Source organism: Triplophysa dalaica, chromosome 1, assembly GCF_015846415.1.
Source record: "Triplophysa dalaica isolate WHDGS20190420 chromosome 1, ASM1584641v1, whole genome shotgun sequence".
NCBI lineage: Eukaryota > Metazoa > Chordata > Actinopteri > Cypriniformes > Nemacheilidae > Triplophysa > Triplophysa dalaica.
This window is the reverse complement of record NC_079542.1, coordinates 541424-558274: the sequence shown is the minus strand read 5'-3', so window position 1 is coordinate 558274 and position 16851 is coordinate 541424. Positions and strand designations below refer to the sequence as shown.

Genomic DNA, 16851 nt, shown 5'->3' with positions numbered 1-16851 from the left:
GGGGGGAAGCTACTTAAGTTATTTTTTATCTATTATTTTATTTTAACAATATTTTCCTCATTCATAAGTTTCCTCCAACTTTACTCCGCCCAGGGATTCCGCAGGGTCCTAGTGAACAAAAGTTTGTGCACACTTTTCAATAAACAGCGCTTGTATTTTCTTAACAAACTAAAAGATGTGAAATTTAATTTCTTTGTATTTTGAATGTTGGATATGGAATGCACTGCATGTCACTTGCTTAGTTTGTTCAAAGGTATGATGCATGTTAGTCTACATGTCATAATAAAGGGAACTATGCTTCTCACCGCAGCTGTAGATCCTACTGGTTCCAACCATGCAACTTTGCGATGCTGCTTGCGATTGATCGTTGGAGCGGTGGTTTAGGTAAACACTTAAAATCGTTGACATATGCTGGAAGCACGGAACTTGTGACAATAGTTGGCTAGCAATGCTTTTGGAAATGAAGGAAATAAACAATTAATTTAGAAGTCTAGCAATTCCTACACAAATCTGCTCTGAGCAGGGTGTGAACCGGTGATCGGTTTGATTTTTCACACGTGTGTCTGACGGGCTAACAAGTGCCCTATTCATAGACTGTATAAAATATGGATGTAGTGTCTGTGACGTCAACCGTAGGTTTGTGAAGAGTAAAAATGAAGCCTAAAGTAGGCGGAGCTGGTCATCGTCATCTTGGCATCGCGTCATCGCGATTAACCTGGATAATCGAAAATAGGTAAAGAGTCAGACATGGGCGGAGCTCACACATCTAGTTGCTGAAACAAACCCCGCCCGCCAAACAGCGGTTTACAGCTTGCTCGTGAGATAAATTACCTGAAACTACACAAGAAATGTTCATGTGACAGCAAAATGGACGAATAGAGATGACAAATTTAAAGAAGAAAAGAAAAAGAATAACTTGGATCAGAAAGACTCACCTGTGAAAAGAATTTACTGTAGTATTTTACAATGTGGTACACTGAGAGATCCTTGCCGACACGCCATCTGATGATGTTTCACTAATATAATGATGTACGTCAGCAAAAACCGATAGTAAGTTCCATCACGACACCTCTGAACATCACACACGTCAACCGCTCCACATTCATCCACTCATGAACACAAAACACATTTCCTAAATCTTTCTTCAAATGTTGAACAACCTACAGTAGCCACATTGGAGAGGAGAGCGAGAATCGAAACTGAAACATCACAGAGTCATGAAAGGTGAAAATAATGAGAAGTTCTACAAGGTGTTAAGAGATTTCACAGGTTGTAAAGAAACACACGAGACAGAATGTAAGAAGTATATAACCAATTGTATTCCCTTCTGGTAATATACACCTATGCAGATTCATCTCACTGAAACACTTTACAATAACATTGAAGAAGAACAGGGCAGAGCGTTGAGGAGATCTCAATTTGATTGACGGAACAGAAAGAATGGAACACACACACACACACACACACAGAGGATGAGAAGACACGCTCAGTCGTTTAGATGAAGGACAGACATGGATGTTGAAAGAAAGAAATCTCATCTCATCTTGTTTTACAATCAAAGGAACTTCTGCTTTCTGATTCACGGCCATTCTTATTTTGATCATTTGGAAAAAAAGACGTGTCTCTTTAAGCACTGGGATGGGATTCAAATATTTAGACATTTCACAAACGCTTTGAAACATTTCAGTGGAAGGTTAGTTTTTTTAACAAAATACTACAGCTCAAGAGTTCTTCCGAGGAACGGCTGGATTTCTTTTCACAAGAGGTTGTTCCCCAAGTTTACATCGATTTCTTTCTTTCCTCCTGTGTTTCCACATTAACTCCAACATTACTGTCATTAATCCCTCTTCATTATGACTGAATAAAACACATACACACACACAAAAGAAATCTAGCACTCCACAGTCTGTGTGCTTCATATCTCGAGGGTTTGATGTTTGTTCACACATCAGATCTCTCGTGAGGTCCATCTGCGTGTAAAAGTTTCTCTCTGAGAGCGCCGGACACTTTCCTCACGTGCTTAAACCAAGATCCACGCACACACTCACACGCGATGAACATCATCCGAGTCATCCACATATGTTTAGTAGTTCTCAAGTTTTGCTAGTCGTAATTTGTTGATATATAGATTAACTGGTTTGACTCCACTGAAACAGTTTTAAGTCTCTTTTCATGTTGAATAGCACATGCTAGAAACACAACAGAATGACGTTGCATCTGCTCCTGAGCACCAAGGACAAAGAGACGGAGGGAGACGGGAGGGACCGACACTCGAGAGAGACGGATTTGACAGCGAGCGGGTTTGGCAGCTTAACTGATGAGTTTGACAATCTCGAAAGGTCGCCCAAACCAACTCGCTCATTCGTCAAAAGATGCGCAGTGCAAGACTGCGCACGCTTGAGTTGCGTCATCAGCTGAGGAGGTGACTCGTGTCGTATTTACAAAGAACAAACCAGGGGAATGAGATGAAACGGTACAAAAGGCAGAACCATGAAAGGCGAGAACTGTTTGTTAGATCTGGATGGGAAATGATAGAAGATTCACAACAGCATGTAAACTGCCATCCTCTCTCTCTTGCTCTCTCTCCCCATTGGCCTCCGTCTCTCCGGAGCGCGCTCAGACGTAATACTCTTTGTCCTTGTTTTTCTTGCTCTTGGTGCCGCTCTTGGCAGCCCCGGGCTGCTTCTCTTTCACTAGAGTGCCGTTGCTTTGCGTGGCTGAATTGCTGATGTAATTGCGACTCTGGTCCACCTGGTAGGAGCCCTCGTCGCGGTTGCGGTACTTGTACATGGCATACAGCAGGATGAGGATGCAGAGGGCCGCTGCGGCCACGATGCCCACTACCATTCCCGTGGTGCTGCTGGACTCCCGGATCACCTCCACCGCTCCCGGCGGGCCTCTGTCCGGCGACGACGGATCTGTAGCGGGCATACGGGGGAAATCGGGAGGATACGTTACGCCCGGGTGTCGATGCCGCCCGCCGTGCTCGGGGTTGCCCGACGGCTGGACGGGCGGCAGCAACACCTGGTCACGTGTGTTCATTTTACCCGCCGGGATGTTGGGGCCGGCGGGTTTGAGGTGGGGAACGGGGTGTTCCGGGGGTGACGTGGGGACGAAGGGGTGCGAAGGCCGGTGCGTGTCGGGCGGACGGGACAAGTGGCGGTCGCCCGCGGGGGGAGGGGGAAGCACCGTCCTGTCAGTGACGAGGGGCGAGTTTTTATAATAATCCTCGTCGTCCGTCTCCGTCATTTCACCTGAACCGTAGGCCGACACCTCTGCGGCTTCGTCGCAGTCCTCCTGGTCCGGTGGACAGCGGGGGCGAGCGGGCAGGGGCAGAGACTCTCTGGTGGTCTCGAGTAGGGTGAGGAAGGGGCGATAGGTGGGGGGCGGGGGTATAACGGGGTAACGTGTTGCTATTGATGGGAGCTCAAGGGAATCCACGGTTATAATGGGCAACACGAGTTCGCCTCCTAGAATGAAAAAGAGAAAAGGGAACTGGCGTTAGTGGAATCCAGAGATACGCTGGTGGACGAGAGAGATTGGACAGCACTGATATAGAATTACACTATTACTGGACTGAGGTTAGTTTTTAAAGCGTTACCATCTATTTCATCAAATACTAAACTAAGACTGTAGAATACATTACTGGGTTAGGACAGTGTCAAGAAATACATCAACTAACTTTACCATACATTCCTATAAACACACACAGTTATGCTAATGCTAGCCGTGTGTCCACTGGCAGTATGTTTCATGTTTAAGAAGAGAGCAAACCACGTAGTTCAGGTCACTTACATCAACAAATTGGCCGCATGATTTTTGCATGAAAAAAAGTTACAAAAAGAAAGCTTGTGTAAGATTGTTCTTGAAGAGAGATCAACAAATTTCAAGTAAAGCTTGTGAGTTCTCCCTGAGCTCATAAGAGAAAAGCTGATCTACTGTTGTCATGGTGACCGCTGGCTAATGATAACCTTCCCACTCCAACTTTACCCCTCAAAACACATTCTGCACATCTTTCATGTTATTTATTTATCACGCTGTCTCCTGTTTAACACAACTGTGCGGTCAGTGTCAATGATTCATTAGAACTCAGTATGATGTCATGTGTATGTGTCACATGAATGTGTCCAGTAAGTGTTCACCAATGCTGAAGATTATTTTGAAAGAACATAATTCAAGTGATGAGGAAAATTAACTACTACAAACACATCTCTAATTAAATCCATGAGCCCCCCTCCCCCTGGGCCATTCAGAATCCCAAATTGACATATTCATGAACACTCAGTAAACCTAAATCCATCTGAATTGCATGGGAATAAAAACACTGCACCAGGAAGAAACAGTTGATGTTAACATGAAGAAAACACATGAGAGGAGTAATACAGCAACTGAAAAACAAAGAGTTTGTTATTGTCATCAATGTCACAATGTGTTGTGTGTTTGGTTTTTGTGTCTGTACATTCAAGCTTTCAAGCTCAGGTTTGAATGAAGTGTTTCACATCGTTTTTTTCATTCAGTGATAAACGAAACCTTCAGTTCCCTTTCTCTCGATGTAGTGTTGAGAGACAGACTTGAGTTTGATCTTGACAACCTATCATCTCCGAGAGGAATTTAAAAACGCCAATGAACTTGGCGAATGGCCATTCGTTCATATTTCTGTTCTTGGGTACCTGCGTGACTGGATATCAGACAACTATTCAACGGAGTGCATGCGGATCTCACGATGACGTGGAATGCTCCGTTATCGTTCTGTCTGACGGGCTCAGGAGCTGTTACTTCCCTCGACGATGGGGCGGCTAAGGAATGTGTCAACGTCACCAGGTGGAATATCAGTCACGGTGCAAAGCAAACAGCTGCCACTTAGAGGGGTCGACCAAGGCTCTCTTCCAAGGCATGGAAGCTCTCTTTGACACTTGTGTCGAAAGCCTACAGTGCTTTCGACACTGGCTCAAGCTGCTTCTGGTCTCTACACTATGGCGGCCCTCCAGGTTTTTCTGGCCAAGGCTTGAAGGAGTTCGATGATGGAAAGACTGACCCCACTCGCATGTGAGCTGTCAATCGACACTGACCTTGTGCCTTGAGCCACAAAGGCCATGGCAAGTGCCCTGGGTAAGACGATAAGACCTTGGGCACATGAGTGACTCTTAGAAGGCCGCCTTTTGGATTCACCCATCTCACAAGCTGGGCTGTTTGGTGTCACCGTGAAGGATGTGTTACAACACTTTTCCGCGGCGAAGAAGCAGGCGGAGGAAGTCAAAGGTCATTGAGGTCCCGAGCATCGCCTGGACCCCAGCAGCCCTGCTCCCTTTGGCAGCTCCTCCGGCATCTGCACCCTCCCAGTCGACTGGATAACTTAGCGGCCCTGACGGGATGAGTCTAGAGGGAGAACCATTGGGCCCGACCCCCCCGGGCATTCCACCGGCGGATCAGAACGGGATGCTTACTGCCGCGTCTCCACTGAAGGTCATTTCAGGGCTGGTCAATGCCGTCACAGAATTGCTGTTATGCAATTACCTGAACAACGCGTACTTCCACGTCTCTATCCTTCCCCGCTTTGGCACTCCCTGTACGAGTCAGTGCGCTATTGAGCCTCCCTTCTTCCCCCACAGGGCGAAGCACAGGCATTTCATCCATCACTAGCATTGGGAATATTGGTAGCAGACCGGGTGGTGCGGTCTGTCATACCGAGTCCGGTAGTGGTAGAGTCAACCCTATTCAGGTGGACCCCTATACTTGTACTATTGCCCATATATAGTGCCTCCGCTGCAGGGATGTCCCGTATGTTTACTTCCTCACTCTTGGTTCCCCTATCGGTGAACCTGTGACCTCCCTCCCGGTGGGTCAACCCACCTTGGTCGTGTGCTCCCTATTCTGGCTCGTCGCTTTTTATCCCATGTAGTTCTCCCCGCTGGTGAGATCATGGTGATGTCTCCACATGTAAACTCACCTTGCGGTAGGATGTGGCCTCCATAGCAAACTATTTCAGTAGAGAGAGCAGTGCTTCTCAGTGTTCCCGTATGGTAACGAGTGTCTATCTCGTTAAAGTAGAGAACAACGCCACCACCCGTGACAGCCATCGGTACGAGCCTCTCAAAGTATGCTACTAGTTACCCATCCTGCTGGAAGATTACGCCTTGCGGTAGTGGCGACTTGTGAATCGCTAGTCAAGTCAGAGTCGCTCCACTTGTGCTCGTGATGGGGCTCAACACTGTGGGGTGTCATATAGGACCCCAGTCTGTCTCTCAACACAACGTCGAGAGACCGACTGAAAGGGAACGTCCCGGTTGCGACTGAAACCTTTGTTCCCTGATAGAGGGAATGAGACGATGTCTCTTCATGCCACAACGCTTCGCCAGCCCTCTGCAGGTCTCTGAGGTTCCTCAGCCCAAAAAGATGAATGAATTGGTGCCGCCATCTCCTTTTATACCCGTATGCATGGGGCGGAGACTGGGATGAGCGTGCCATTCCCCAAGTTCATTGGCGTTTTTAATTTCCCCTCTGAGATGATAGGGTCTGTCAATCCACACTATCAACAAACACAAGAACACACAAAGCACTGCAGTTGTGTCTGTTATTTTGTCAAAACTGTGAGTTTGTTTGTATGCAGTCTGTGATCGGTCAAATTCCGTCTGGTTCCCACCAGTTAATCTGCTCACACACACATGTGCATGGATGCACGCATATACACACACTTACAAGCACACGCACATACACAAAACCACTCACACATGCACAAACACACATGTGCACGGACGCACGCACATACATACACACACTCACATCCACACAGAAACATGCACTTACTTACACACTTGCAAGGACACACGCACATACACACACACACACACAGACACACAGACACATACCCACACTAGTTTGATCTATTGTCATTTTAAACTGTGGTGTCACTTAATGCTACACACAATGAAGATGATGTCAGATTTTTTAGTCAATGAGAGGACATCACATCTGTTACTTATCAGCCACTTCTCACACGTTACCTTAGACAATAAATAAATAAAACAGAGCAAATCAATAAGAGGAAAACTGTTTGTGCTTCAGTTAAATCTCCTTCAGTTCTGCAGGCTTGACTAAAACCACAGGAGAAAAACTGATTTACATTTTTATCACACAAGTGTAAGACAGAAAGAGAGAGAGAGTGTGTTTGTGTGTGATTCGAGTAGTTGATGTGATTCAGGACACGCCTCTGTTGTAGAAACTCAATGCAGCCTCTCTCTCTCTCTCTCTCTCTCTCTCTCTTTCTCTCTCTCTCTCTCTCTCTCTCTCTCTCTCTCTCTCTCTCTCTGTCTCTCTCTCTCTCTGTCTCTCTCTCTCTCTCTCTCTCTGTCTCTCTCTCTCTCTCTCTCTCTGTCTCTCTCTCTCTCTCTCTGTCTCTCTCTCTCTCTCTCTCTCTCTCTGTCTCTCCTTCTCTCTCTCTCTCTCTCCCTCTCTCTCTCTCTCTCTCTCACACTCTCTCTCTCTCTCTCTCTCACACTCTCTCTCTCTCTCTCTCTCTCTCGTTGTCATATAAAGATCAGCTCACAGAGAGTTTGATGTCTGTTGGTTTAACAATATTTCACATCAGTTAATATGGTTAAAAAACATAAAGCAACATGATGCAAATCTTAAAAAAACATTAAAAGCTTATATTACTAATAAAAGATGACTGAAGGTAAGCATGTAACACAATTCTGACATCATTTGACCAATCACAGAGTGTGTGAGTGTGTGTGTTTGTGTGTGTGTGTGTGATTGTGTTCAGAGTGACTAACCATTTCCAGGCTCACACTCCTCAAGATCTTCATCATCACTTGGACATTCTGCAGACGCCACTAACAGCTCATCAGTATTCTACACAAACACACAAACTTTAGTTTAACTCGTTTTTATTTAAAACAAGAAACTAATACAATAAAAAATGAACTGAACTGAAGCTGTATTTAACATGTTTTGTCAGTTTCGCTTCATTAATAAGTATGTTATTCTCGCAACACACTGAAAAATAGCATTTGCAATTTATTTCAGAAATATTGATTGTAAAAAGGTGTTGATGTTGACAAACACTTTACCTGTCACACAAACACCTCAGATTCATGTTCTTGATGAAAAATGGCTTCATATTTTGTATCACAATACTTCAGTGTTCGTATTTTTGTAGTTTAGAAATACTGCAAAATCCACCGTAAGTAGTCTACGTGATGACATCATAAAAATGCGGCCTTTGATTGGTGCCTACTCAGTAGTTTGCCTGGAGATGTTGTTGAGAGCAGAACAGAATATTGGAAGAAGGTGGTCAAGGTAAGAAACGTGCAGGCAGCAAGACTTCCATCTATCTATTGTTTTAATGTTTAAGAGTTTATGTTAACTTTGGTCTTCGTGTTAGTAGACTAGGCTAAATACTATTATACTGAGCAGCATCTCATGTTAGCTTGCTGCTTTCAGCCGATGTAATGTTCATCGGCTGTGCATGGATAAATACATAATTGTGATGCATTTCAGTGTTGTACAATATTCAATTTTAATAGAGCGTTCACAACAGACTAGTGTTGCACGATATACCGGTACTAGAGAAGTATTGCGATACCCTTCTGGTAAAACGCTAGCAATTTCTCATTTATTTGGTACCGGTAGTTTAATGATGCGAGCATTTCAGTATAAACGCATCCTGAAATGCGTCCATTTACAAGTCAGCCTTACACTGTAAAACATTAAATTGTTGGCAACTTTAAAACTAACCTTCATTGGGGAGATCACAGACAGGCAAATGTGAATATTTGATCTGTTAACTGGTTGCATATGTCAGATTTATTGCATGACTTGGTCAGAGATAAGCTGTTGCTATCAAACATTGTTTAAAAAATCCACAGGATCAGTGTATCAGGGATAGATCAAAAATGCCAATTGATGGAGGGTTTGTTAAAACATTTCATGCTCCCTTGTAAAAGTTTTTTGCAGTATATTTAAAATACAAAAATACAGTAGTTTATTTTGATACATGGTGTCGCCACTGTATCGTGTAGTTTATTTTGATACAATTAAAAGTAATTTATTTGGTACTTTTGCCCAGCCCTCCCGGCTGAGTATGGTTTCTCCAGAGGGTTGTTCTCCATTTATTTCGTCACCTGAATAGTACGCGCACCACCGGAAATTTGGTACTTCGTGTATAAAGAACGCGCAGGTTGTGCATTCCATTTCTTGCAGTAACCACCAGGTGGTAACCATGTCCTGGGAGCATCAATTCAATGAAGTTGAAGAAAACATGACCCCTGTAGGCCCTGAGAGATATTGCAATATGTCGTAATGCGCATGAGTCAAAACCCATGTGTACTCATAGTTGTACTCATAGTTATATTGCACTATAACTTCAATAACTATTGCACTATAACTTCAACTTCAATAACTTCAATAACTCATGTACTGCACTGTACCTTTAATAACCGCATCAACTCATCTACTGCACTGTAACTTTAATAGCTAATGTCTGTAACTAATGCACACTCAAGTCACTTGCACTATTGTATAGTCCATATTGTTATCTGTTCATAACCACCTGTACATTAATGTTCACAGTATATAGCCTTCTGTCTATATTGTTCATAGTACATACCGACTGTCACATTTTCATAGTACATGGCCATTGTATAGTATTTTCCTAATATTGTATTCTGTATTTATTCACACTGTATATCCTGCACTTGCTAATTGCACTTCTGGTTAGACCTAAACTACATTTCGTTACACTGTACTTGTATATGTGTAATGACAATAAAGTTGAATCTAATCATCTAATCTAATCTACTCTTTGCAAGGCTGTGCGTTCGGTCCGTTCGCGTACACGTAAAAAACTAAGTATGCCACAGGCTTTAGAATGAGCTATGTCTATCTACATTCACCGCAGGTCCTCTTGCATTAAATGCACCATGTTCTGTCAGCTGTTGTAGTCTGTGGAACGGGAGGGGTGGAGTGAGCACTTGGCTGCAATTCGCAACCCGCCGCTACATTAAATCAATATTCTATAACATCTTGTCTATCATCTCTAAAAATTATCTTGGCAAAGTTCACTGAAAAATATCAATTTATATTGGCAAGCTGGTGTTTAAGGACATGCTTGGTGTAGGTATAAACCGGACGTGGGGGACTGGAGTCACATTACTTGACTTGACAATTTTCAGGACCTGCGACTTGCTAAATTTAACTAAGAAAATGACTTGACTTAACTTTGACTTGAGAGCAAATGACTTGACTTGACTTAAAGTGGAAGACTTGACAATGACTTGAACTTTTTATAAAGTAAAATAAAGTGATTAAATTAGTTTAAAAATAAATGATTGTGAATCAGCAGCACTATAATCAGCGGCAAACATGGCAGACACCTGTTGAGCTTCACAAACAATCACGTTTGGCTATAAGCACTTTGAACCGTGCCAATAATTTTTTTTGGCAGAAGCAGGGTATGCAACACAAGCAGGGGCGTCGCAACCGTGGGGGATGTGGGTGTTTTAACACCCACACTTTTCCCGGTGAAAGGGTTAAACACCCGCACTTTTTTTGCAGTTTTTCAGCAGTTTTTACAAAACGCCTTACAGCAGTCACTCCAGCGTTTCTCTGTCCGCTCTGTGTCTGCGCTCGATGCGGCTGCTTCCTCTCCTCTCCCCTCCCACTCAATCAGAACACCGGCTTTGAGTGTGACCGGATGATGATTGGCTGTTCTGCCTTAAGTCCCGCCTCTCTTGGTGTGTTAGATTTATCGGTTAGCTCGTGCTGAGGAGGCGGGAACGGTTATGGTTATTTACGTGTTCCTTTTCCAGCGACTTTGAATGAGTGTTTATGCTTTCAAAGTTTTTAAATAACCTTGATATGTGTTTGGGGAGATGTTCTGTTTATGTTTTGTTGATATGTCGAGTGTTTTCTGAATTATATTTAGTTTTTAGACTAATGCTAATTGGAAATTGGGATATTGTTCAGAAATAGCTAAATTGGGTTATTTATGTGGCATGCAATGTATAAAGTAACTGTGATGAAGAAGGCAGGGAATTGACGAGGAGGAGGGACAAATTGTCCTTGTTAAGCACTGTATTTATGGGTTTATTGATTTTGATATTTTGAACATTGCTTTTTTTGTTTAGCTGAATACTTTTGTGGATACTTACCTATTATGTTTGATTGTACCTGTTGAAGAACTATGAACGAAAAGTGTATATTATTTTAATGTTTAAAAACAGAAAATTGTTACATTATTTATACCACCAGAGAAAAAGCTTTGTGTGGGCGTTTTTTTATATCTCCCCTTTTTAAGGTGCAAGTAAGCAAACTTTAGCGGTCACAGTCCTGTCAGACCAATGTCACTATCAAGCTTTCCACTGTCTTCCCCCCTGTGATTATTAAAGTTTTTCTGATTCATTAGCAAGGTTGTGTATTTTCACAACAGAGTTTTGACTTATTTTCTGTGTGTTCCGAATGTGTTTTTATACTTTACTAGTATCACACATTTAAATGGGAAGCTTTTTATATCTTGTATGTTATACCTTTTGTACCTTTCTGTCATTACGTTCAAGGTTTTCATTGTTTACAAACAAAACACATCCATCCCCCGCACTTTTGAAAAGCTTGCTACGCCCCTGAACACAAGAATATCTGACACGACAACCACAATGTCAAATTTCATCCCACATTTCAAGAATGTGATATAGTTATGCTTTACTTTCACTTTATTTAACAGTTTTCACACAGTGTTTTTTTATATTTGTCCTATACATACATGTTATATATGTTTTTTCTTTTGCTTCTGAAAGTCATAGCACTCTACCGACTTCAGATAACCATAGCTTTTGTTACATGCAAGGCATGAACGAAATAAAACAGGTTTTAGAACGGACTTGAACCCACCTTAATATTTTAAAATGTCACCATTTGTTGGCTTTTTCCAGATCGCATCACATGTATTTCTTTTTTCTATGGCTGCAGTTTGAAGCTGCACTCAGTCACGTTATGCCTCCATTATTATCCCTGCCTAAACCGTCCTCTGTTGTCTGATATAGGTCACAAAATCAAATCAAAAAAATTGCCTTAAACAGTTTGAAACAAAAGTAAATAAAAAAATCAGACCCTTCCTGTTCATCGTAAATCACAATTACTTGAAAGTCAGCGTGTGCACCTATGACGTGTCAGAGGAGAACTGGTCCTCCCTGCTGAGTCGGGTTTCTCCTGAGGGGTTTCTCCATTACTTTTTGCAACATATATGTATATAAATATAAACTTGAATCGAATTGAAATGTGCATATGAGTAAATGAGTAAATGATCATATGATTCTCCTCGTGACATCAATCTGGAATGATCATGACTTGTTGATTTGATTGGTGTAGCACACCGAATCACAAAGTTCTTTACATCCAAACATGAAACAAGAGTGACAGATATTTCCCCCCAAAGCAAGATGAAACACACCTGAGTAACACTGTCTCTCATGGTGGGTGAGCGTTGTTTGCGTGTGGTGGTGGTTGCCATGGTAGTGGTGGTCTCCATGATGGTGGTGGACATGTCTGCGAGCGGGGTGGTGGACGTGGTGTCGGTGGTCATGACAGACGGCGCGTCTCCCACCAGACGCAGGTTTCCGTGCACCTGAATGTTAGAGTCGCTCTCGGCGGCCAGCTTCAGCACCTGCAGGCCGTTATAATAGAGCCCCGAGATCTGACCCTGAAAATGACGACCCTTCTCACCACCGCCCACTTTAATGAACGCCTGGCTGTTGAAGATGGTCAGCTGCCGACCTGAAGAAACACAAGACGTGCACACATCTGTTCTCAGAGCTGAGGTCACATGACTGCAGGGCACACGCACACACAGTAGTGTCACTGTAGTGTGCAGACGGAATGTACTTCGTGTACCATACCAGAGTTTCACACATCTGTTCACGATTCATACAGAAGCTTCAGAAGATGATAATAATACACACACACACAGATCAGTGTTCTGGGTCCATCACACATCTTGACTCTGTGAATGTTTTTGACTTTCTGTTCCTGACTAATAACATCATAAATGTCTGTTGTGTGGAACAGGTTGTGGAGTGAAGTGGAGCGATAGCGGAAAACGCATGCAGAGATTGAGAGTGAGACAGAGAGAGTGACAGAATGAGAGAGAGTGAGAGAGAGTGAGAGAGAGAGAGTGAGTGAGAGACAAACCTTTCAGGTGCAACAAAATTGGGAAGATACATACAAAAGCATAACTCGTGAACCAAAAATTCTAAACGTACTGAATAAATTCCTCGATACCCCATTTCCACACAATAATGAAGGTGTAAATTTAGCAGTAGACAGGATTAACCAAATTTTTACAATATCTGCAACGCTATCTAACCTAAAACCCACTAACACAAAACCAAACAAAAAGCCTGTAAATGAGAAATGGTTTGATAAGGAGTGTAAAAACCTTAGAAAAGAAGTAAGAATTCTATCAAATCAGAAACACAGAGATGCTGACAATGTAAACACACGCCAACTCTACCATGAAAAAGTTAAACAATATAAGGACACACTAAGGAAGAAAAAGAAACAAGATACACAAAACCAGTTAAAAGCAATTGAACAATCTCTAGAAACAAATCGCTTCTGGGAACATTGGAACACACTTAACAAACCCCACCATGAAGATCTTCCCATTCAGAACGGAGACGTATGGATAAAGCACTTCTCAAACCTCTTTAGTAAAATAACCAAGAACCATGAACAAACAAACCTACACAACAAACTATGCACTCTGGAGTCAACAATTAAAGATTACCAAAACCCTTTAGACTATCCAATTACACTCGCTGAGCTAGAACAAAATATACCAAAACTTAAATCCTAAAAAGCAAGTGGTATTGACGGTATCCTAAACGAGATGATTAAACACGCAGACCAAAAACTTACACTCGCCATCCTCAAACTGTTTAATATCATCTTAAGGTACAGGTATATTTCCCACAATCTGGAACCAAGGTCTCATAACTCCAATCCATAAAAGTGGAGACAAATTCGACCCTAATAATTACCGCGGAATATGTGTAAACAGCAACCTAGGTAAACTCCTCTGTAACATCCTTAACAGCAGACTTCTCCAATATCTAAACAACCAAAACATCCTGAGAAAATGCCAAATTGGTTTCCAACCCAAATACCGCACATCCCATCATATATACACTCTTCGTACCTTAATTGACAAAGAAACAAACCAAAAGAAAAGAAAGCTCTACTCATGCTTTGTTGACTTCAAAAAAGCTTTTGACTCAATCTGGCATGAGGGACTTTTTCTTCAGTTGATTCAATGCGGCATCGGAGGAAAAACCTACGACATCACGAAATCAATGTACACCAATAACACATTTGCAGTTAAAATTGGCAACAAGCACACGGACTTTCTTTCCCAGAGTCGTGGAGTGAGACAGGGCTGTAGTCTAAGTCCTACACTATTTAACATTTACATGAATGAATTAGCTGGAGGTCTACAACAGTCACCAGCAACCGGTCCGACCTTACAAGACACCGAAGTGAAATGCCTCCTGTTTGCAGACGATCTGGTGCTGCTGTCACCCACAAAAGAGGGTCTACAGCAACATCTGGACACCCTGCAAACTTTCTGCCTAACATGGGCCCTATCGGTTAACCTTAAGAAGACCCGAGTCATGATATTCCAAAAAAAGCCCAGTAGCCAAAATCAACATCACCGTTTCAAACTAAACAACGTGCCCCTAGAACACACCAAGAACTACACATATCTTGGTATTAACATTAGTAACACCGGAAACTTAAACAAGGCTGTGAACGACCTGAGAGACAAGGCACGAAGAGCCTTTTACGCAATCAAAAAGAATATTAAAATTGACATCCCAACCGTAATCTGGCTGAAAATAATACAATCAATTATAGAACCAATCGCGCTGTATGGAAGTGAGGTTTGGGGTCCTCTCGCCCATCAAGAGTTCAGCAGATGGGACAAACACCCAATAGAGATTCTGCAAACAGAAATGTGTAAAAACATTCTACGGGTACAGAGAAAAACTCCAAACACGCCTGCAGAGCAGAATTAGGACTGTATCCTCTAATCATTAAAATACAAAAAAGAGCTTTAAAATTCTACACACACCTTAAGAACAGCGACACAGACACACTCCATCACAAAGCCTTAAGTCATCAAGAGCTGAGCCCAGAGAGAAACCCCTTCATCCAACTGATCTCACAACTAACTCTACAACCCCAAACATGCCCAAGTCAACCCCAAACCCCAGCCATACTAAACCAAATGATCAAAAGACAAAAAGAGAAATATCTCCAACACTGGACAGAAGCAACAGCTCAGCAAAGTAAACTGGAATGCTATCTGTCACTAAAGAGAGAATATAAAGTGTCAGAATACCTCACAAGCGTATCAGACCCTAAACTAAGAAAAGTGTTGAGCATGTACAGACTCAGTGATCACCAGCTCACTGTAGAGACGGGCAGACACAGACACACATGGACACCGAGAGCACACACAATCAAGTGGAAACAGAGCTGCACTTTCTCCTCTCCTGTCCCAACTACACACACATCAGAGAAACATTCTTCCCCCAGTTTACAAACTTACACAAAGACTTTGACCAGTTTCAACAAAAGGACAAGATCTCATACATACTGGGAGAAAAGTCAAGAAGCTCAAACCTGGCTGCAAGATATGTCAAGTCCTGCCACGATCAAAGAACAACCAGCACAACACAACACAACACTGACAGGACAACACACACAAACTGACACTGTCACCCTCATTGAGAACTTTAATTAAAACTCTTTTTCTGTTTATATTGAGATGTATATATATATAGATTTTTACTTATAGACTTTTAATTTTATTCTATCTTATTTTTGATCTTAATCTGTATTTCTGCATGTTTATATTTAATCTTGTGCTTTGGCAATGTAAATTTTCTTTTATCATGCCAATAAAGCTCCTTTGAATCTTGAATCTTGAATCTTGAGAGAGAGACAGAGAGCAAGATAGAGGGAGAGATAGAGAGAGAGACAGAGAGAGAGAGAGAGAGAGAGAGAGAGAGAGAGACAGAGAGAGACAGAGAGAGAGAGTGAGAGAGAGAGAGAGAGTTAGAGACTGAGAGAGAGAGAGAGAGAGAGAGAGAGTGAGAGAGTGTGAGAGAGAGAGAGAGAGAGAGAGAGATGGCAGTTGGCAGCAAAGTCATCAGCTCCTGATTTTGCATATTTTTTTGCCAGATAATGTATGTTTTTTCGACTAAAACATAGTGTACGTGATTGGATACTAACTCAAGAACAAAAGAGGCAGAAGATTATTAGGGTAAGACCTCAAATTACATTTTTGGAAACATCTAAAGTTTATATAGAGTCAGTACACTCTAGTCATGGCAGTTAAAACTGTTGAAGCAGAGGCATCTTTTAAAAATGAAGAGGAGCTGGATATATTATATTCAGTGGATGTTAAATCAACGAAAGAAAAGAGGAAGATAAAAGAAATAATCCTAAAAGAAAACCCAGAGATGCTGTTGTCAGACTATACTGGAGCAGAAGAGAACAGAGTTCGCTGTAACCTGATGTTCTTCACTGAACACCCTTCAGTCTGGCACACAGTCCTCTCATCTAACATGACGTGCTGCAGAAGAGGAGGAATCAGTAAAGGTCGACAGCTCACACTGGAGGGAGAAAATGACTTCAAGATTATTGTAAATCTGTATCACAATGGGACAGTCATGGTTCAGGGACCAGAGTCCAGTCTAGAGGAATTTCAAAGGAACTTCAAAAACTTGAAAATGAAGGTTCAAAAAATAAAGAAAGATCCTGAAGTGAAGAACATCACACCAGATGAGACGT

General features: G+C 42.4%; 1 protein-coding gene across 6 annotated transcripts in view; it reads right to left on the bottom strand.

The window, feature by feature from the left end:
• Positions 1-1297: 1297 nt before the first annotated feature.
• The window catches only part of nrxn2b (neurexin 2b), a 401147-nt gene continuing 385593 nt past the window's right edge, over positions 1298-16851 (bottom strand). For 5 of the 6 annotated variants that reach the window (XM_056746323.1, XM_056746355.1, XM_056746330.1 and 2 more), the window contains 3 exons: positions 12446-12768; positions 7773-7851; positions 1298-3470 (listed from right to left, as the gene is read on the bottom strand). In XM_056746323.1, the coding sequence (XP_056602301.1) occupies positions 2617-3470; positions 7773-7851; positions 12446-12768 (1256 nt within the window). In that variant the 3' untranslated portion in view covers positions 1298-2616. The remainder of the gene's footprint in view (positions 3471-7772; positions 7852-12445; positions 12769-16851) is intronic. The other variant, XM_056746365.1, reaches the window with a different exon arrangement.